Source organism: Benincasa hispida, chromosome 1, assembly GCF_009727055.1.
Source record: "Benincasa hispida cultivar B227 chromosome 1, ASM972705v1, whole genome shotgun sequence".
In the NCBI taxonomy this organism is placed as follows: domain Eukaryota; kingdom Viridiplantae; phylum Streptophyta; class Magnoliopsida; order Cucurbitales; family Cucurbitaceae; genus Benincasa; species Benincasa hispida.
Window position 1 is genome coordinate 38,357,199 of NC_052349.1, and position 22,691 is coordinate 38,379,889.

Genomic DNA, 22,691 nt, shown 5'->3' on the forward strand with positions numbered 1-22,691 from the left:
TATTACCTACATGTGTTAGGCAAGTCTGACACAGAATTATGTTATGGATGCCTATGTAGAAGTTCTTTGGTAAGTGAACTTGATCATCTGTTGATGTACATTTTATAATTATTCTTTATGGAGCATGTAAATGGGTCGTAGAATGTGACCCATATATTACATAGTATAGGGGGCATCAATATTATATTTACATTCTTTGAACAACATGTAAACTGGCCATCAATAGGGGGCATCATATTATATTTACATTTTGAAGGTATTCCACGTAATATATAAATCCAAACTATTCTTTATCTAATGAATCCAAATAATTTTGTAAAACTTCACAAATCAACTAATAGAAATCAAATTGAGATTTCACATATCCTATATCAATTCAGCACCCCCAAATAGCCTATAATGGAGAGTTATTATCTCAGCGGACCAAATACTAAGTTGGGTTTATCTCATTTCATCTCAATAGGCCAATCAGCTCCTTATAATTGTAAAATGAGTCCTTGAGAGAATATGAAGCACTTGATAAGCCTTCACTTAATTGAATGATGCTAAGGAAGAAATAAGAAAAGGGTTCTAAGGAATGAAATGACGATATGGTTGAGAAAACCATCTACGAGTCGAAGGACTTGCCTCATCCATGAAAAATAATTCATTCATATTTCATACAAGTCTCATTACACCATAGATATTTCTTGGTAATTTTCATCTTCTTGGGAGGCCTTAACGTACTAGAACATGGGTAAATCTGAGTGTACTCTATATATTAAACCACCAGATGACCAAAAAGTTTAAGTTATATGACCTCACAAGGATTCTAATTTATGACCTCTGCTCTAATACCATGTTAAGTCGGCAATCGACTCAAAAGATTAACTTCATGGGTAATGAAAATTTTAATTATATCAAAAATTAAACATTCTCTCACTCGTAAGTTTGAAAATTTGTAGAAGACCCAACAAGTCCTGAGTCGAGTCTATGTAAAGTCATAGTTTAAGCTTTTGGGTCAACTGGTAATTAACACGGTACCAGAGCCGTGAAGCCCAAATAAGCATTAGGTCAAAAAAAAAAACAATTGAAATCCAAACCAACAATGGTTAACTCAAAAGAGGTATGATGTTAAGAGGGCATGATGAGGATCCCACAACAAAATTAAGGGGCCTCACAATGTGTTATAAGTTACATGGGTTATTTCTCTCATTGTCAATTAGTTCATTATCAATTAGTTATAAAATGAAGTCTCACATTATCTAAATACTATACCAAATCCGTGTAGGCTAGGATACTTGAATTCTCAGTATGGTACAATTGTATAAATGGTTAAATCAACAATGGAAAAACGATACGAAATAAGGTTTGATCCACATACCCATGTCAGAAGATCCCCATCAACAACCGGAGCCTCTAGCACCAATGAAAAGAAATCCTGCATGATTTTAATCATAATTCAGGTGATTGGCAAAATGTTAATCTCAATACAATCACCCCCTAAAAAAACAAAAAACAAAAACAAAAACAAAAATACCGAGGATTGACCTGCAATAAACAACCCAACGAATTTAATATAACATATATGGACCTCAAATAATTGAATACTCACTCACCACAGATAACTGGAGTGAGAATAGTAGCATATCCAACTTCAAAATATCATAAGCATCATAGGTGTAATAGAATATGGATAAAATATCAAATACATGAACCTTTTTAGCCTAAGCAAGAGATCGTGTGTTTGAACCTCTTAATATCGGTTTCTAAATAATTGATATTGGTAATCATTTTGTGAGTAGAAGGAATGTTAAGAATATGCAAAACCGAACAAAACAAAACAAAACCTACCAACCAAAAAAAAAAAAAAAGAAAAAAACAAACAAACAAACAAAAACATTAAAAATACCCAAACAATAAACTCAAACTTTTGGGTAAGCTAGTGGGTTTTTAATGATCATGGGACTACCTTACCTTACATAAACGATACAAGAAACTATCAGCAGTAAACCATGATTCGTCTAAAATTGTTGATGATGATCCTACTGTATCATTAGAACGATCTCTCCCTAATCCAAATTTCAATTGATGGTAGATAACCTTAATGAACTGCAATAATTCTTCAAATCGTCAGACATATAAACAGAACAGAAACAAACTTTATAGCAACAGAAGAATGTCCAAGCAAGACTTCACAAATGTATATGCTAAAACGATCCATGTATTGGATATTAAAAAGGATTATACACAACTTGAACACGGCAGGACATGCTTAGACATGGCTAGCACCAATAATAAAGCCGTAGGCCAAACCTAAAGACTAACAGAACTATTGATAATAAAAAGAGAGATTCCATAACAAATTCTGAATCCCAATATGTAGATTTGTGTTTGGTATAGTTTTTTAGATTAAAATATCAGTCATCTATCTCTTAATTACTTTTTTTAGATATCTTTTTTCTTACCGGGGACAAAATTTTTCTTGGATGAAATGAAAAGAGACTAATGCTCAAAAGATACAAACTCCAGAAGGTGAGGAAAAAATTACAATGGAAGAATAAAATCAAAACCAAATGAGACATAGAACTTGAAAAAGAATATCCAGAAAGCAGATCAGAAAAAGCACAACATTAAGAGGTTGACAAACGGACCAAACCGAACCAAAGAAGTCTCTTTAACACCCAATGTTTCTGGAACAGATACCAAAACGTCAGATTCTACTTCCAAACCATCGAGACAGGGCACTTTAATAGCTAGATCCTCTAGCCTTTTAATTTCACACCCTTATCAAATGATTCATTTAGTAATACTTCATCCTTGCCTTCTGATGAAAGTGAAGGGCATTGTCCTGCCCAGGCAACTTTTCATCTTCTATTACAAATTTAACTTGAAAAGAGTCCAATGAATTCCAATAATCATAATGATTATTCTTTTAAAAGTAATCAAAATGAAGGGTGAACCAATAGCTACAATGTCCCCAAAATTAAGGAAAGCGTTGCCCCTTATGCTGTCTTGAATTTCAATTGTGGCTGAAACCACATGAATTTTTTTTTACATCTATCTATCCCACTCCACAATCAATCAAATTAAAAGTTTTGGATGAAATTCCAATTAGTCCAACAAAATACACCGCAGTGCTTCAAAGGTGGCTTTGCTCGAGTATTGCAAAGGTAAGTTCGATAACATAATCTTTCCTACATTGTCCACCCTAAATTCCGGCTTGCTATGCTTCTTGAAAGATCAATATTCAAACTTCATATGAAATGGAAACGTAATTATCCATTTACCTTCTGTCCCAATATCACCTAAAAGTCTGCCATCTTCCATTTGCAAAAGAGCTGCATCAGCCATGAACGGATTTAACACAAAAGTAGCCTATAAAACTGTTCGATTGTCTTTTTGATATCCATCCATCATGGGCATTCAGACGTCAAATTACTATAGATGAACTCAAATCAAGGCTGGCCACTTCTTTTTCTTTTGCAATCCGAAACTTATTTCTACAAAGAGGTGGAGATCTTGTAGAAGCGGTTAACCCCTTAGAGACTGTTTCCTCTATTCTCTGCTTTCCATCCCAGATCTTCCTCGCAACATCTTCACAACTGATGGTAGGAGACTTGGTGTTGACCTCATGATGCACAAGAATATCCTTAATTGTCTCCTAGGAAATAAGCCATTTTTTTTCAATAAAACCCACTAGAACTGGTAAAAGCTTTCTTCCTCCTATAGGTGGCCAGACAATGCATTCAAAGAACCACCCCCTGTTGAGAGCCTTTGTTTCGAAAGACGGATTGTACCACTGTTGTCTGGAATTTTTTTTGAAGAAATGCGTTGACACCAGAAGTTGCAAAAGATCAACAAGCAGACTTTCAAACAAACAAAGATGGGATAAGAAAAAAGGGATAAACAAATTGCTCTTCATTTATACCATGGTCCAATCTTTCCCTATCAGCTCATCTTTTATGGGTCAGTGCACTCAAGTCTCTTTTTGGAAATGTAGTTCAAATGCAACCAAATAATGTTTTAGGACTGCTCAAGTGGTTGGCTTGAGCACTTTGAATTGGCCAAGACCAAAGCTTCTCAAATGGTGTTCCCCTGCTACTTCCCTCTACTTTATTAGCTAACTACTCTTGCAATAAGTAACAATTGGGATGCTGAGGTAAGTAGAAAGGAGTTAAATTGGGTAATTAGGTAATAGGTATAGGTTAATTCCCTTTTTATCCCTCACTTGTATTAAAACTCTATAAATAGGAGTCTTCCCCCATGTATGCACAACTAACGAATAAGATTTTCCTTCAAGAGTTCTCTAAGATTTCTCTAAGATTTGTAATCTACATCAGATGCTTTCATATTTCTTTTCCAGCTTCTATATTATGCCTTCGATTTTTTGTTTTTCTTTTCCGTCCTTTTGGTAATTGTAATCTTTGTACATCTTTGTTCTTTCTCAGTAATCAATAAGAATATGCACGATTACGCAGAAAGGGAGGGAAGAGAGAAGGAAAAAGACTGAACATCTCAGGTAAAAAAATGGACTGGATTCTCATAATAGAAAGGACGTGCAGAAGAAGACAAGAACAACTAAAGGAACTTCCAAGAAAGAGAAACAACACAGTAAACTAACAAAACCACAGGATAAGAAGCCATCTGAAAGGAATAATGAACAAAAATGATGAAGGCTACCAAAAGTTGTGAACACATTTTCAGCTCTGATATTGTTCAAGAACTGGTAAGTTCTCATTCAATGTGGAAAATTAGAAAGCCACGCCAACTTCGTGCTTCTAGAAAGATAATTTGCACTTTGCAGGCAACAGAAAGCAAAAGTAGTATATTAAATTCCTAATGTACCTTTTCCTAACAAAATAATAACAATAACAATAATAATAAAATATATCCGCAAGTGACTGGTCCTCCAATAGGTAATTCAGAAGTGTCCCTCTTTTTCATGTATGTTAAGAAAAGATAACACGTCATTATAATTGAGTAAACGACCATATATCAGCTGGGATAAGGTCCCATTAGATAACCAAGATTGCTACTTTATTTGAAAAGTGCCATCCCATATGTTCAAAAGATTATGCATCTACCTCGACCATGAACAGGGCAACATGAGAACAACACACAACAAGGAAACAAAGACAATAACATTCAAAATAATTAGGAATCACCGAACACACCTTTGTAAATAGTTGACTCCTTGTGCAAAAAGGCTGCAACAAAATGTGAATTCTTAAAAAGTGTATTGACAAAAGAATACAACACAGCTAGAACAAGAAATGCAAACTATGCCCCTGCTATTTTTCGTCCAAGGTCAGATAACCTCACAAACTAAGGGTACAATTTGCTATGTAAAAGAAGAAATATGCTGCCACAAAAAGAAATAACTTGGGCTGGAAAGAAGGAAAAAAAATTGTGGTCAAACCACGACCTGGAAATTTTTATCTCCCAAGGATAAAACAGAACATAAAGAAAAGGATTTTCAGCATACTCAGGGAGAAAATGAATAGGAATTCATAGTTCACCTATGATATCGTCTTTTTTATATAAATAAATAAATAAATATATATAGAGAGAGAGACACATTGTCAAGAATGGAAAAATAAGAAAATTATTTACATCCTTTAGCAAAAAAAAATTATCAACGGAAACAGCTTCAGTTTTTAAAAAAATTCCAAAACTACCCCTTCGTAATTCAAATTTTTTGCGCGTATATCGACAACTTCTGAGTGTAGTTTTCAACTTCACAATTTCACTTGATCAATATTTTGACCAATTTCAACTACAACTGTAGTCATGCCTTCAACTTCAACTTCAACGACAATTTCAACTTCAATTTCAATTTAGTATTCCCGATTCAATTCATTTTCTTCTTCTTGCAATCAGCACCAGGTTTTCATTCTTCTTCGTGGATTGCATAGAACACAGGTGCTCTATGAGGAATAGAAGATTTGGTTTCATATCAATTGCTTAGTTGTTCTTCTTTTGGGGGATCTTTGTGACTCTCTTCTTTTTTTCTTCTTCTTCACAGAATGTTGGATATCAATATTGGCAGGATTATGTATTGTATTATTATTTGTCTATCACTGATAGACATAGATAGAATTTTATCTCTGTTATCACAGATAGACAGAGATAGACGCCTATCTTTGTCTATCTCTAGATAGAGATAGACCTCTATCTTTGTTTATACCTGATAGACAGAGATAGACGTCTATCTTTGTCTATCAAGTCTATCTCTGACTATCCCTGATAAACAAAGAAAAATGCCTTGTATTGTATTATTATATTAGCAAGGCAGAACTATTTATTGATAGACAACGATATATCACTATCTCTGTCTATCAATCATCATTGTGATTGGATGTGTTGGTGATAGACAGAGATAGAAGTCTATCTTTGTCTATCAGTCTATCTTTGTCTATCATTGATAGACAGAGATAAAACTCAATCATTGTCTATCAGTTCTATCTTTGTCTATCAGACACTGATAGAGTTCTATCTTTGTCTATCACTTATAAACAAAGATAACTCTATTTCTACCTATCACTATTGGATATTTTCATTATGAGTTCAGTGATATTTTCATTATGAGTTTCTTATATAATGGAATTTTGGTAGATGACTGGATAGACTTTAATGGTTTAGTTGGTTTAATATATGAAGAGATTCAATTGAATGAGTTGGTAGATTTATTAGTTTTATTAGATTTTGGTAAAAATAGCATTCAAATTGTGGTTCCGATAAAAAAGGACAAGGATGTTTTTTGGTATCTGACTTTGGTAAAGATGCAATGAGTAGACATCCATTAGTTGCTCATGTAAGTGTTTGTTCTTTAGAAATGTCTTCTGCTGCTATTAGTATTGTAAGTGACGATGGTGATAAAATGTTATATTTAGGTTCTTGTTCTTCTTCAAATGATGAAATTATAAGAGATTTTTTTTTTATGGTGATTTGAAGAGAAAAAATGTATCTGAAAGTAAAGAAGTACTTTCAAAGTGTTTTTACATATATGCAGTGAAGAATAATTTTCAATTTTAGGACTACAAGATCAAATTCAAAGTCTGTTGAGTTCAAATGTTTCCAAGAAAGCTGCAAATGGTATGTCAGGACACCTCGGTATAAAGAACAGTGAGTTGTGGATGCTCAGGAAGTACATTTCTGAGCATGACTGTCCATTGAGCACAACTCAAAGTTGTCATAGGCAAGCTTCTTCATCAGTAATTGACAATTGCTTTATAGATGATTTTAGGTTCAAGTCTACGAATCAATCCATTCCTAGAGACATTATACATAAGGCTCATACAAAACTTGGAGTTAATATAAGTTATCGAAAAGCTTGCAGGGCAAAAAAACACATAGTAAAGATATTAAAAGGAGATGCAGTTGAATCATACACCTTGATTCCAAGATTTTTGATCAATTTTCCTTAACAAATTTTTATCTCTTCCCATTGTAGATTAGAAAGTGATAGACAACTATCACTGTCTATCAATGATAGTTATCTATCACAATCTATCTTAGATAGACAAGGATAGATGTCTATCGGTATCTATCTTAGTTTTGTTATTATTCAAGCTAATAGAAATGTTTTTATGTATTTTGACAGGTACCTACACTGCTTTAGAAATGGATGATAATAGTCATTTCAAGTCTTGCTTTATGTCTTTTAGTGCATCAATCGAGGGGTGGAAGTACTGTAGACCTATCATATCTGTTGATGGCACATTTTTTAAGTGTAAATTTGGTGGTATGCTATTAACAGCCTCATCACTAGATGGTAACAATCAAATCTTTCCCCTTTGGTATCATAGATTCTGAAAATGACGCATCATGGACATGATTTTTTGAAAACATACGAAGTAGTTTTAGGGAACGAGAGAATTTAGTCACTGTTTTCGATAGTCATCTTAGCATTCCTAAAGGAGTTTTAAGAGTGCATGCTAATGTTGAGTACTGTGTGTGCATACAACATCTCTTAAGAAACTTGAAACTTCATAAAAGGATTCATTTCTTGATAATTATTTCTTTAGTTGTGCTAATGCCTACACTACCGATGACTTTGAGTACCACATAAGATGCATGGAGTCACTCTGCCCGAATATTAGAAGTTATCTTAGTTGTGTTAGGTTTGAGAAGTGGTCTCGGGCATATTCATGAAGAAGAAGGTATGGAATGATGACATCGAATATTGCAGAAAGTAAACTCAGTTTTTAAGGATGCTAGAGAATTATCTATGGCTAGCTTGCTTAGTTCAATCAGAGATATATTGCAAATGTGGTTTTATGATCGAAGTAAAGCACGAAAAGTCAAGATAAAACTAATAGAGTGTTATCTCTATCTAACAGGGATAGATAAAGATAGGCATCTATATCTCTATCTATCTCAGATCTAGCCTGTCACACTCTCTCCTAGATTACCCACCTAATCCAGAAAGAGGTGTGAAGATACTAAACATCACCTCCCCTGATGATATTTAGCATCCAACTAACCAACTCAACTTGTATCTAAACTAGAACAGTTACACAATGATCATTTAATACATTTAATTTCCATTTGACATAAACCATATCATGACATTGACAAACACAATTCAATACATATTCAGCCTCACTTTACCCTTCTGCATAAGAGCACACCCTAAACCGTGGCAAGAAGCATCATAGTAAACTTCGTACTCAAATACCAAATCTGAGATAGACAGAGATAGAACTCTATCTCTATCTATTACAGATAGATAAAGACAGACGCCTATCTTTGTCTATCTTGACTTTTCGTGTTCTCGTCATAATATGTTCTCAGCCCAAGAAGTCAAAGGAGTTTTCATTGCAAAAGCAGCTTTACTTCGATCATAAAACCACATTTGCAATATATCTCTGATTGAACTAAGCAAACTAGCTGCGGATAATTCTCTAGCATCCTTAAAAACTGAGTTTATACTTTCTACAACGGGATGTTATCATTCCATACGTTCTTCGAGAATATGCCCAAGACCACTTCTTGAACCCAACACTACTAAGATAACTTCAAATATTCGGGCAAAGTGACTCCATGCATCTCATGTGATACTCAAAGTCATCAATAGTGTAGGTATACAACTAAATAAATAATTATCAAGCAATAAATCCTTAAAATGAAGTTTCAAGTTGCTTAAGAAATGTTGTATGCACACAGAGTACTCAACATTAGTATACACTCTTAAATCTCCTTTAGAATCTTAAGATGCCTATTAGAAACAATGACTAAATTCTCCTGCTCCCAAAACTACTTTGAATGTTTTCAAAAAAACCATGTCCATGATGCGTCATTTTCAAAATCTACGATACCAAATGCAAGGGCAAAGATTTGATTGCTACCATCTAGTGATGAGGCCGTTAGTAGCATGCCACCAAACTTACACTTCAAAAATGCGCCAACAACAGATATGATAGGTCTACAAAATACTTCTACCCCTCGATTGATGCACTAAAAGCCATGAAGCAAAACTTGATAGATAGTGATAGATTAGATAGGCCAACGATAGACAACTATCCCTATCTATCTAAGATAGACTGCGATAGATGACTATCATTGATATAAAGTGATAGTCAATAGCAAGAAAAACAAATTGTTAAGAAAAATGGATCATATCTGGATTCATTTCATTCAACTTTTCAAAAAATCTTGGAATCAAGATGTGTATTATTCAACTGCATCTCCTTTTAATATTTTCACTATGTGTTCTTTTTCCCTCCAAGCTTTTCGATAACTTATATTAACTCCAAGTTTTGTACGAGCCTTGTGGATAATGGACTGATCCATAGACATAAACCTAAAATTATCTATCAAGTAATTGTCAATTACTGATGAAGAAGCTTGCCTATGACAACTTTGAGTTATGTTCAATGGATAGTCATACTAAAAAAATGTACTTCCTAACCATACACAACTCACCGTTCTTATACTGAGATGCCTAACATACCATTTGTAGCCTTCTTGCAAACATTTGAACTCAACAGCCTTTGAATTTGATCTTGTAGTCCTAAATTGAAAATTATTTTTCACTGCATTTATTTTAAAACACTTTGAAAGTACTTCTTTAATTTCAAATACATTTTTTTCCTTCAAAATCACCATTTTTTTTATTTAAAAAAAAAAAAAAATCTCTTATAACTTCATCATTTGAAGAAGAACAAGAACCTAAATTCTATCACCATTGTCACCTACACAATTAACAGTAGAAGAAGACCCTTCCAAAGGACAAACATTTGCATAAATAACTAATGGATGTCTACTGATTGCATCTTTAACCAAAGTCAGATATCAAAAAACTTCTTTGTCCTTTTTGAGAATTTTATATTAGATTTTACTCTTGTGGGTTGGGCTTTGCTAGGTCGGGTTGTGGGTTTTTATTATTATTATTATTTTTTTATCTTAGGTTTGGTTTGGTTTTTAAGGTTTGGAAAAAATGCAAACCGTGAACTAAACTAAATATGTTGGTTTATTAAAGTTTTAAACCGAAAACCCAATTAATTTCAAAACACCCGAACCAAACCAGTCGATTTGTATCGGTTCGGTTTGGTTCCTCAATTTTCTCGATTTGTTGCACACCCCTAAGGAGGGGCGTTGGAAATTTTACTATTTACGAATGATTGTGTGAAAAGACTACTTGTTAAATATTTAGTATTTATTGTTGTTAAATTACCAATTAACCCGAAAGTTTAAGCTGATAGGTGAAGGTAAATTTAAGGGATAGATGCAAATATAGCAATCAGGCTCAAAATATTAGCAAGCAAAATGCAAAAGAATTTGCAAATATAGCAAAATTTAGATCTAGCTTTTAGAGTATATCAATGATCAACCATATCACTAGTAGGAGAGTATCAACAATAGACTATATCGCTAATAGGAGTCTATCAGCCTATAACCAAAATTGATAGATTTTGCTAAATGTGCAATTCTTTAAAAATGTTAGCCCTAAAAGTGTTACCCATTGCAATTACTCTAAATTTAATATTATATCAATTCTCTAACACTCTCTCTCACTTGTGGGATTTAAATATGTAGAAGATCCTAATAAGTGAAACGAATCTTAGTTGGGACGGGAAGAACATTGCAGTGGTTTCAACACAAGACCTCCTACTCAACTCTGGTATCATGTTAAATCTGATTGACCTAAATGCTTAAGCTGATAGGTGAAGGTAAATTTAATATTATATCAACATTCTAACAATTGTCTTAATTCTTTTCCATATTTGTAGTAGTCTTTCTCCGATATAAGAAGACCTAAATTGCACATATGGATTACTGAATTATCTAAGATATTTTGCTTCACTTATGCTCCCAACAAAATGTTTTCCGACAAGGTCACTCCAAATTTCCTTTTCCTGTATAGCTAAATGTAAAAAGCGGGTTCGCTTTCAGGTTCAGAGATGGACCCCAAATTTAGGTTCAAGGAAACAAATGGTTGGACTGATCTACTGAGGGAGGATTATCCAAATATCTACACCTTGGAAAACAAAATAGAGCACCATAATCATTGTGGGACACCTGGAAACAACTGTTGATCTATGGTTTCAGAACAACTCTTCTCGGCAAAAGAGGCGGAAGAATGGGTACGTTTCATCAGAGTTTTCTCTAGTACACTAAATACTATTTGACGAGAAAGCTACCAAACACAAAAGCCTCCCCGTTACACCTAAATACTTTTTACTACCAACAAAACAAGCTTATATTACAAACGTATTAAAAAAAATAAAAATAAAAATTGCTCCAAATATGAGAAATGGTAGAAGAAAGCTTCGCTCAAACAAACTAGTCTAAGAGAAAAGGTGGAACTTTTATTGAAAAGTTCAATCGGAAAATACGTTTCTAAAAGTTCAATTGGAGCTCTTATAGAAAAACTCAATCGGAAAATAATCAATTAATATATCCAAAAGTTACATGCCACGGTTGGAATCAAATACTTACGGCTTCTGTGCACTCAAGAAACAGGGTAATTAATGATTTCCACTGCAGAAATCCTTCAAGTGATTGTCCCATCTGCACGACGTTAGATGTTACATAAAATATTTGCCAACAAAAGGAGAAAACTCTTGTCCACGGCAGTTACTAACCAAAAAAACAACGAATGCAAACTGTAGCTCGCCAAGAAGTAGGTCCTCTGAACCTCCAAAATATTTTTTCAGTAAGTTTTCTAGTAGTAAGGTCTACAAAGATCACAATAACATAATCAAATTAAGAAAAAAAATTTGTAAACAACTGACATGATCTCCAACAACATTTTTTGCTACAAAATTGATACACACTAAAGTTTACCTTATCGAGATTCAAATAAGTTAGTTCCTGCCCTTGAACTCCTCTCTTTTTGATGACATGGGGAATTTCTGTGTAATAACATCCTCTCCTCTGAGATGAATCAACAGGTGTTGCAAACTTACTAGCCTTTAACTGATCATCCAGGACTTTCTCTATTGCTGGCTTAGAAGTGCTCTGAGAAATTCCAGGTTCACAAGCCACAGTAATGTCACCTCCAATGGGTTCTGTACAATGTATGGATTGTCAAGAATATAAATAATATATCTTTTTTGTTTAACAAAAAATAAAATGAACTTTTTGAAGTAAGAACATAAGGCATTCTTATTGTTCTTGGCTAATCTTGTATTCTATTGGCCATTCTTGCATATCATATATGAACGAAGATGTCCTCGTGTTACCTTACCTCTAGAACCAATCACACGTTCAAGGGCCAAGAACCTACAGTTAGCTTTAAATTCTGTTATGTACTGAGATAATTAGTATGGGGTTAGGGGTATTAAGGGTAATTAGATAAAGAGTTAGTTACTAATAGTCAGTTACTGTATGTGGTTATAAATAGAAGGAAGGTGAGTGAGTGAGGGCCGACTATTTTGTGGAGTGATCTAGGGCTTGGGTGAGAACACTCAAGAGGGAGGTTCCAAGTTCCTTTATACTTGGATTATCTTGTAGTTTCTTCTTTAGTTCTCAATATATTTCAGACCTTGATTCTTATTAGGAAGTATCCTAACAAATTCTCACATACAAATAGAGATGAACTCAATTATTGAGAGGACTCGAGCAACAAAAACTAGTCAGAAGCTCTATAATTAGTTTTATATGATGCAACAAGATGAAATTGATTGAGCTTTGTTAAAGGCCATTGGTGTTATTTTATTTGCAAGCATACTTTATTTTGGTATTTTCATTTTGGACCCATACATGTCTTACTTGGGATTTTAGTTTTATTATGTATTTTTGAGTTAGGGATAGAATGGTGTCAATGGACTTTTAAGTCTTCATGACTAAGTAGGATACATTTTAAGGGTTTGTAGGATAACAATGTACGATTAGTTTTTTTCCGAGTTTTTAGGTTTTTCTAAATGAAATCTTCTAGTAGATGACAAAGCCTCATCCCCCTTGTAATTCTTGAGCTAGGATTGCATGCCAAGAACATTCAGGTAGGTTTGATCAACTTGCTTGTAAAGTGTGAATTTCAAGTGAGGAACTAGTTCTCGTTATCTATTGGTACTCGATCAAAACATAATCCACATCTAAACCTTCCCTTTGGATTGGCATCAAATTGATTTAGGGATTTTAGAACTTATTATTATGAGTTTTTTTTAAACGGGTAACCCATTTGACCCTACAACATTTAGGTGTCAATAAAACTCACATATGATATTAAATCCTAAACCCCTCCCCCCTCCCCTCTTAACCCTATTTAGGAGTTCAACTCAAGGGTACCTAATTTACAAATTGTTAGGGTTTTCTCTTATAGTATTATTTTGAGTCTTGGCTACTTATTTAGTATTTAGTTGGATTATGTTTAAATCTCAACCAATTGTCTTTTCTAGCTTTTAGTTACTGTTGTAACTTCTTAAGTTATTGCCTTCTCCATATGAATATAAAGGTAGATTGCCACTTCGTGGGCTAATAACCAAATTGAGGTATTCTTTGAACTAGTGTACATCACTTTTCATATGCAGGTTATATCATTAACTGTTTTCTAGTAGTATATATTAACTAGCGTTCCCTCATTTAATAAGATGAATGTTAACGAATTTGTCTCCAAGATTTGATCTCCACCATAATGGTATCAAAGCCCTCGTGGAAGGGACTCTTATGTCTGGAAAGAAGGATGCTAGCACCTCCACCGGGAGTAGAGTCAACTTTTCCACCGATAACCCTCTCCCCTAGATCTTCACCTTAGAACTTAGTTTGAGACTCATCAACAGAATCATCTTTCTATTAAATCCGGGTAAAAAAAAAAAAGTTCTTTCCACAAATGAAACTTCTTTTCTTGGATTCATCTTCTTTTCTTGGATTCATGATTAGTAAGAATGGGATCCCAGTAGACCCAAATAAGATTCAGGTAATTCAACAATGGCCTACCCCAGAAAATGTAAAAGACATCCAAAGTTTTTGGGGTTTAAGATCATTCTACAGGAAGTTTATCAAAACTTTCGGTTAAAAATAATTTTGGTTTTACCTTTAATTGAGTGACTCAAAAGAAAGGAAGATTCAACTGGTGAAAGAACAACTTTCTAGTTTTGAAGTGCTAAAACAGAAACTTATCACACCTCAAGTCCTGGCTTTTCAAGGCCCTTTGACATTGGCAGTAGTTGTCCTTCCACAAAGTTATCATCCGATCGAATATTCCAACAAAAAGCTTAAGCATCATTGGATAACCATTTGGTAAATTATGTTTGTTTTCTTATAACCTCTCTATCATAGTTTTCATCTTTCTCAACTAAAATCACTTTTAACTCTTATCCAAATTCTAAAAACAAAAACAAGTTTTTAAAAGCTATGAGCCTTGTTTAATAACTATTTGATTTTTAGTTGCTTTTGAAAATTAAGCTCATATACCCTATGTTTCCCTCTAAATTTCTTTGTTATGTTCATTTTTTTAGCGATGTTCTCAATTACCTTAAGCCCTATCATCATTAGTTATATTTGTTACTCCATTTTCCCAAAGCAGAAAAGATATTTAGGCCAAGTCCAAGCAAGGGAAATCCATCCCTTAGAGATGAGAGAGCACTCTCTATGAACAAAATTCTATATGGAATGGAGATCAAAAACTTTCTCTTACAACCCTAAATTGGATATTGATAACCTTACAATAAAATAAGGAGTTGTTCTCAAATATAGAAAAATGAACCAAAATATTTACAACTAATAGCAAAATATCGATAGACCGCAATAGACTACTATCTGTATCTATCTATGTCATGATAGATACAGATAGTAGTCTATCGCGGTCTATCACAGATAGACTATGATATTTTGCTATTAGTTATAAATATTTTTAGCATTTTTGTTATTTAAAATAATTTCCCTAAAATAAGACAACTAACTAACTAATTATAAAATACTAATTAAATATTAATTAATCTAAATTAACAACTTAACAAATACTAAACTAAAATATACTAATTATCCTATAATTCTCCTCATCACAATCATAGACACAGCCCAATAGGACGTGGGCTTCCCGCACCCGGCTTCTAGTGAACGTCTAAAATAAAATTTGCATGCAAAAGTTTGGAAAAGTAAATCGTACACACACTAGGCACTGAAATAGAAAAGGGCGCATGCCTAGTCGCTTAATTGTAGTACTGCTGATGTGGTTAGATATACGTTTCCATTCTCCATATTGACCCAGATTATACGGACCAAGTTGTCTGTCAAACTCCAATTGTCTAACTGCTTCCCCAAATCGCTCCTCCTATTCAAGAGATGAAAAAAATCAACAAACAAAAATAACAAGGGATTGATGTAGGAGAAATGAAGATGAACAAGAATCAGCAATATTATAACATTAAACTTGTGACTTTGAGTAGAAGAATACTTGCTATCAGGTCTTTTAAAGATACAATTAGGCTAAACTAGGGTTAAAAAAAAAAAACTAGGAATAACGATCTAAACTAAAATCTAAATGAATCATCTCAACCAACTAGATACACCTTAATAAAGATACGAATAAATATACAAAAGATAATCAACTAAACACAAGATTCTATAAAATTATTCAAATGGGTGGAGTAATCGCCTTTCCAAAGGTAGATTGCACAACAGATACCATGAGATTCGGGTTAAATAGGAATACAAGTGGAAAACAACTTTTAAACTAATTATTCAAACTGGAATACGGGTCAAACGGGTTTTCGTTATTTTGTTACTTTTGTTGACGATTATTCTCATGTGACTTAGTTATATTTATTGAAATAGAAAAGAAAGAAACGACACAAGGAGTTTACATGGAAAACCCTAATTTATGGAAGAAAAACCACAATAGAAAATGCCTTATTATTTTTAATGTCATACATACAAGAGACCCCAACCTCAGATATAAATAGGATGAGGTGAAACCCTAATTTAGCAAATATAGTGTAAACTAAAAAATGCCCTTAGGGCTAATTCAACGTATTTCAACACTCCCCCTCAAGTTGGGACGTAGATATCGACAAGACCCAACTTGCTAATACAAGCTTCAAATGTCTGTCTCGATAACCCTTTCCTAAGAACATCTGCAACCTGTTGGACTGAAGGTACATAGGGAATACAGATAGCTTCGTGGTCTAACTTCTCTTTAATAAAGTGTCTGTCAATTTCCACATGTTTGGTTCTATCATGTTGCACGGGATTATTAGCAATATTGATGGCAGCTTTATTATCACAATACAGCTTCATGGGCCCCAAACTACTCTAGTGAAGATCAGATAAAACTTTCTGCAACCAGATTTCTTCACACACTCCCAGACTCATAGCTCTATACTTTGCCTCAGCACTACTTCTAGCCACTACACCCTATTTTTTACTCCGCCAAGTTATCAAATTTCCCCACACAAAGGTACAGTACCCTGAGGTTGACTTTCTATCAGTCACAGATCCGGCCCAATCCGAGTCAATATATGCCTCGATGCTCCGTGTGTCATATTTTCTGAACACTAAGCCCTTCCCAGGGGTGGACTTCAAGAATCTCAAAATTCAAGTCACAGCTTCCATGTGCTCCTCATATGGACTCTGCATGAACTGACTTACCACACTCACAGCATAAGAGATGTCGGGCCTAGTATGAGATAAGTAAATCAGTTTTCCTACCAAGCGTTGATACCTCTCCTTATTCACAGGAACTCCTTCCGAAATGCTTTTAAGTTTGCTATTGACCTCAATAGGAGTGTCAATGGGTTTGCATCCAGTCATTCCTGTTTCCTTCAACAAGTCCAGAGTGTATTTCCGTTGAGATACAGATATTCCTACTTTTGATCTTACCACTCCATCCCGAGAAAATACCTCAAACTACCAAGATCTTTGATTTCAAATTCACCTGCCATCCTCTGTTTCAGCTTAGCAATTTCTGCCGTGTCATCTCCTGATAAAATGATGTCGTTAACATACACCACCAACACAACAGTCTTCCCTAAGGATTATTTTTTGGTAAACAAGGTATGATCAGAATGCCCCTGAACAAACCCTTGGGACTTAACAAACACGGTGAACCTGTCAAACCATGCCCTAGGGGACTGCTTCAACCCATATAAAGACTTCCTTTGCAAACATGATTCCCAAACTTAGCTTCGAAACCTGGAGACGAACTCATGTAAACTTCCTCTTCTAACTCACCATTCAGGAAGGCATTTTTTACATCTAGTTGATGTAGGGGCCAATCTTTATTTACGGCGAAGACAGGAGAACACAAATCGTGTTTAACTTAGCCACTGGGGAAAAAGTTTCTGAATAATCAATCCCATACGTCTGAGTGAACCCTTTAGCAACTAACCTGGCCTTATATCTCTCGAGCGTTCCGTCAGACTTATACTTCACTGTGAACACCCATTTGCAACCAACTGTTTTGTGACCTCTAGGGAGAGCTACTATCTCCCAAGTCTTATTTGTCTCGAGAGCTCTCATTTCCTCCATTACTGTTGCTTTCCACTCGGGAACTTCCATGGCCGCATGTACACTGGTAGGTATTGCTAGAGCATCCAGTTGGGTAGTGAAAGCCTTAAAACCAGGAGATAAGTTACTATAGGTCAGAAAACTATGCAGAGGGTACTTTGTACGTGACCTGGTTCCCTTTCTCAGAGCAATTGGCATATCCAGAGTGGTATCATAATTGTCAGTTTTTGTCGGTCTCTCTTCAGTATCAGACTTTTGAGACAATTCTGCATCTTCTTGAGGATCTTTCAGCATCTTATTACCTCCTGAAATTTCAACCTTATTTGAGCTCATCTCATCATTTTCTATGTTCCCAGACTTCTCTTCAAGAATCTCCTCTGAAACAACAGGATCTTGAACCTGAGCTGGTTCCGACTCTTGGACATTTTCCGATGGAACACCAGGGGTTTCCTAAATTTCCTTTCTGAGATTCTTCCTATAGTATGTTATCCAGGGCACTTGTCTAGTAGGAACGACAGACACGGGAACAGCAGGAGCAGAATTAGGTTCAAAACTAGGTAGACTGGGTCCAAGAATATTAGGACTAGGCTCAAGATTGAAGCTAATAGGTACGGAGTATGTGGAACTGTTAGTCTCTTCATTCATGGTCTCCCCCTAAAGATGACTAACGGGAAAGAACGGTTTATCTTCAAGGAACGTGACATAAATAGTGAGAAAATATTTTCTGGAAGATGGGTGAAAGCATTTATAGCCTCGCTGATGAAGGGGATACCCGACAAACACACATTTTTGAGCTCGTGGAGCAAACTTAGTCCGGTATGGACCATAGTATTGAACAAAAGCCTGTACACCAAACACACGAAAGGAACCTAGGAATAAGACGGGTAGACTGATAGGACTCTTTGAAGCACTCAAGAGAGGTTTGAAAACTTTAGAACTCGTGAAGGCCATTCTATTAAGAGCATAGCTGCAATAAGAACCGCACTCCCCACAGGTACGAAGGAGAGACGCTGATCATCCATGAACAACAACGTCAATGTAGATGCGATGTTCGTTCAGCCACCCCATTTTGTTGTGGAGTATACGCACACGAGTTCTGATGGATGATCCTCTTTGACGCTAGGAATTCCTGGAGGGTGTGATTGACAAACTGTTTGAAGGTAGGTAGAACCTCGGACTTATCAGCAAGGAGATATACCCATGTAAGTCGGGTATGGTCATCGATGAAAGTTACAAACCACCATTTACCAGACAGGGTAGAGATGTTTGAGGGATCCTAAACATCACTGTGGACCAAGTGGAAAGGCCGGGTAGGTTTATAAGGCTGAGAAACAAAAGACACACGAGGTTGTTTAGCACGTATACATACATCACAAGATAACGAAGAAACATTCACATTATGAAATAAATGAGGAAACAAATATCGCATATATTGAAAACTCGGATGTCCAAGACGAAAATGCCACAATAAATAATTTTTTTCAAACATAGAAAAAAAAGATAAAAGACTAGTCCGAAACAAGCTCCTGGAGGAAGCATCTTCAGAAAGGAAATAGAGACCTCTATCATATCGGGCAGTGCCAATCGTCTTCCTCGAGCTCAAGTCCTGAAACAAGGCAGCATCTGGTGAGAAGACAACTCTACAGTTCAAATCTTTTGTTATTTTACTTATTGATAACAAGTTGTAAAAAATTTTAGGCACATGTAGGACAATTTGTAGAGTTAATCCCTGAAATGGTGACAAGCTGCCTTTTCCAGCAACAGGAGCGAAGGACCCATCCGCAATTCGAATCCACTCATTTCCAGCGCTTGGATAGTATAAGAGAAATCGGTCGGATGAGCCAGTCAAGTGATCGGTTGCTTCTGAATCTAGAATCCATAACTCGTTCCCTTCGACAAGAAAACTAAAAGATTGAGGGTTACCTGATTAAGCAACTGTTCCGATCCCTATGGTACCTGAATCACCAGGGTTGGTCACTGGAGGCTGTGTCTGAGGTTGTGCGGCCCCCTCAACTGATTCACTCACTAGAGCACGACCAGATTTCAACTTGTCATTTGGAGGGCGACGTTTACCATTCGAAGGACGACCATGCAGTTTCCAGCACTGATCCTTCGTGTGCCACTGTTTTTTGCAATGCTCACACACTGGGGGTGGTTTACTATTCTGTTTGTCACCATCAAATCCAGCGGATTTCACCCCAAAGGCAGCTAACTCTACAATGGTAACACCCGGCCCATTCATTGCACTCGATCTATCTTCTTCCAATCTAACCTCCGAACAGACCTCCATGAGAGACGGTATTGGTTTCTGCCCTAGTATTCGACTCCAAACTGTATCAAATTTGGGGTGCAACCCTGCAAGAAAATCATACACACGCTTAACCTCTTCTATCTTTGAGTATTGAATTCCATCTTGCGGGCAGTTCCAGATGATCTCCCGACATAAATCCATTTCTTGCCATAACAAAGACATCTTTGCTGAAGTACGATGTTACATTCATGCTCCCTTGTTTGCATTCATGAACCTGTTTACGTAGATTATACAGGCGGGATGCGTTCTGGCACCTCAAATATAGCCATCGGACTGCATCTCAAATATCTCAGCCGGTGGCTGAATAGAGTAAAGGTTTCCCAATTTGTGGTTCCATGCTACTGATCAACATCGAGCGGAGCAAAGAATCCTCTACTTTCCAGACACGCTCTTGAGGATTCCCAAGATTCAGTCGTGGTATCTCTCCAGTCAAATATCCAAACTTATGACGTCCCTCAAGAACCATTTTAATTGTTTGGGACCAAGAGAAGTAATTTTATCCATTCAGCTTCTCTCCCGTGATCATTCCTGCAAAGTTTCCTATAGTTCCAAATAAAAGATTAGTGGTAGGAAGAGTAGGAAACATTGATACCGGATTTTCTGAATACATCGGGGAAGAATCATGGCCATTCAATCTGGCTCCAAGGGCGGCCATCTGTTGTTGGAGACTAACCAATTGTTGTTGGAGTTCCCCATGAGATTCAGATCTGGAGTGTTTCTGTCCATAGGCCATGGGATTTTCTTCAACGGAATCGCCCATTCGAAACTGAGGTTGAACTGGGTACACATGAGGAAGAGGCTGTCCACCATGGTACTGTGAAAAGGCTACTACGGAATCCCACCGGCGGCAAAATACGACAGCCCGTGATCGGCATTGCTCCCAGATGGCTGCGACGGTGGGTAATGGACAGAGGGCTCGGCGATCAGTTGCGATGTTGAAGAAAACACGCCAATCTGACCCGACCCGAGAGCTAGAGCAAACCCAAGGCCGCCTGGAGCAAACCCGATCGCGTGCGAAGTTGAAGGGTCGATCGTGTGTGAAGTCGAAGGACCGAGCGTGTGCGAAGTCGAAGAACAGATCGCGTGCAAAGTCGAAGGACCCTCATCGACGATGTTCGGCTGGAACGGCTGCGTCTAGAAGCTGTTCGACGCGTCGGCTGGAGCAAATCCACCAGAGCTCTGTATCGAACGTGATCCAAGCTGAGTCTGAGATCCGAGATGCGCGCCGACTGGGTTGATGATGCTCGGCGATTGAACCTTTCCAAGGTGCGCGCCGACTGGGTTATTGAAATCTGGCAGCGGGGCTCCAGATGGGTCGGGTTGCACTGGGTTTAAGATGGTTCGGAGATATCGATCAACTGCTGCTTGAATCACAACCACATTAGTCATGTCTGCCAGTGTACCTTCACCTATCAAGTTTGATGACTGAGTTTCTTCTATCGGGGCTAGGATTTCATCACCTTTCTCTGATACCATATTGAAATAGAAAAGAAAGAAACGACATAAGGAGTTTACATGGAAAACCCTAATTCAGTGAAGAAAAACCACGATAGAATAGGCCTTATTATTTTTAATGTCATACATACAAGAGACCCCAACCTCAGATATAAATAGGATGAGGTGAAACCCTAATTTAGCAAATATAGTGTAAACTACAAAAAATGCCCTTAGGGCTAATTCAACGTATTTCAACAATATTTAATGAAAAATCGTTCTACTGAGTTATTGTATCATTTTTATGCTTCTCATGCTAAAATTCGAAATCAATTTAATGTCTCTATCAAAACCTTGTGCACTAATAATGCTGGTGAATATTTCTTTCATGTTCTTGGATCTTACTTATGTGATCATGGCATCATTTATCAATCCTCTTGCACAGACACTCCATTAAATGGAGTTGCGGAAAGAAAGAACACACCTCCTTGAAATAGCATGTGCCTTATCCTTTCAAATGCATGTTCCAAAACAATTTTGAACTGATACAGTGTCCACTGCTTGCTTCCTGATTAATAGAATGTCTTCCTCTGTCCTCAATGGAGAGATTCCTCATTGTACTCGTTTTCCTACGAAATCTTTGTTTCCTATTGCCCCTAAGATCTTTGGATGTGTTTTTTTTTTGCTTGAGATATTTGTCCACATCGTACCAAATTAGATCTAAAATCTTTGAAATGCATTTTCTTAGGCTATTCGCGTGTTCAAAAGGGTTATCGTTGTTATTGTCCTACTCTTAACAGGTATCTTGTCTCTCCCGACGTTACATTTTTTTAAGATATACCTTTTAATCCCTCACTATCCAGTCATTGTAAAGAAGAGGATGATGATTTCTTTATCTATGAGATTACCTCTTCCACATCCTCTCCTACTCAACCTTCTTCTGTGTCTCTTCCTCCTCGCCCATTGGTCACTCAAGCTTACTCCAGGCGTCCTCCACAACGACCTTCAGACACATGTCCTACAGTGATGGCTTCTTCGACATCCGATCCGGAATCAAGTGATGATCTACCCA

The 22,691-nt window shown here is 36.2% G+C and overlaps 1 protein-coding gene across 10 annotated transcripts in view; it reads right to left on the reverse strand.

The window, feature by feature from the left end:
• LOC120092733 (protein AAR2 homolog) overlaps positions 1–22,691 on the reverse strand; it is a 75,864-nt gene that overhangs the window by 13,847 nt on the left and 39,326 nt on the right. For 9 of the 10 annotated variants that reach the window (XR_005486146.1, XR_005486139.1, XR_005486140.1 and 6 more), the window contains 7 exons: positions 15,571–15,700; positions 12,274–12,497; positions 12,072–12,164; positions 11,926–11,997; positions 5,157–5,189; positions 1,957–2,091; positions 1,364–1,420 (listed from right to left, as the gene is read on the reverse strand). Coding sequence is in view for 5 of the 10 variants with exons in the window: in XM_039050917.1 (XP_038906845.1) it covers positions 1,364–1,420; positions 1,957–2,091; positions 5,157–5,189; positions 11,926–11,997; positions 12,072–12,164; positions 12,274–12,497; positions 15,571–15,700 (744 nt within the window). In the remaining 5 variants the exon portion in view is untranslated. The remainder of the gene's footprint in view (positions 1–1,363; positions 1,421–1,956; positions 2,092–5,156; positions 5,190–11,925; positions 11,998–12,071; positions 12,165–12,273; positions 12,498–15,570; positions 15,701–22,691) is intronic. The other variant, XM_039050909.1, reaches the window with a different exon arrangement.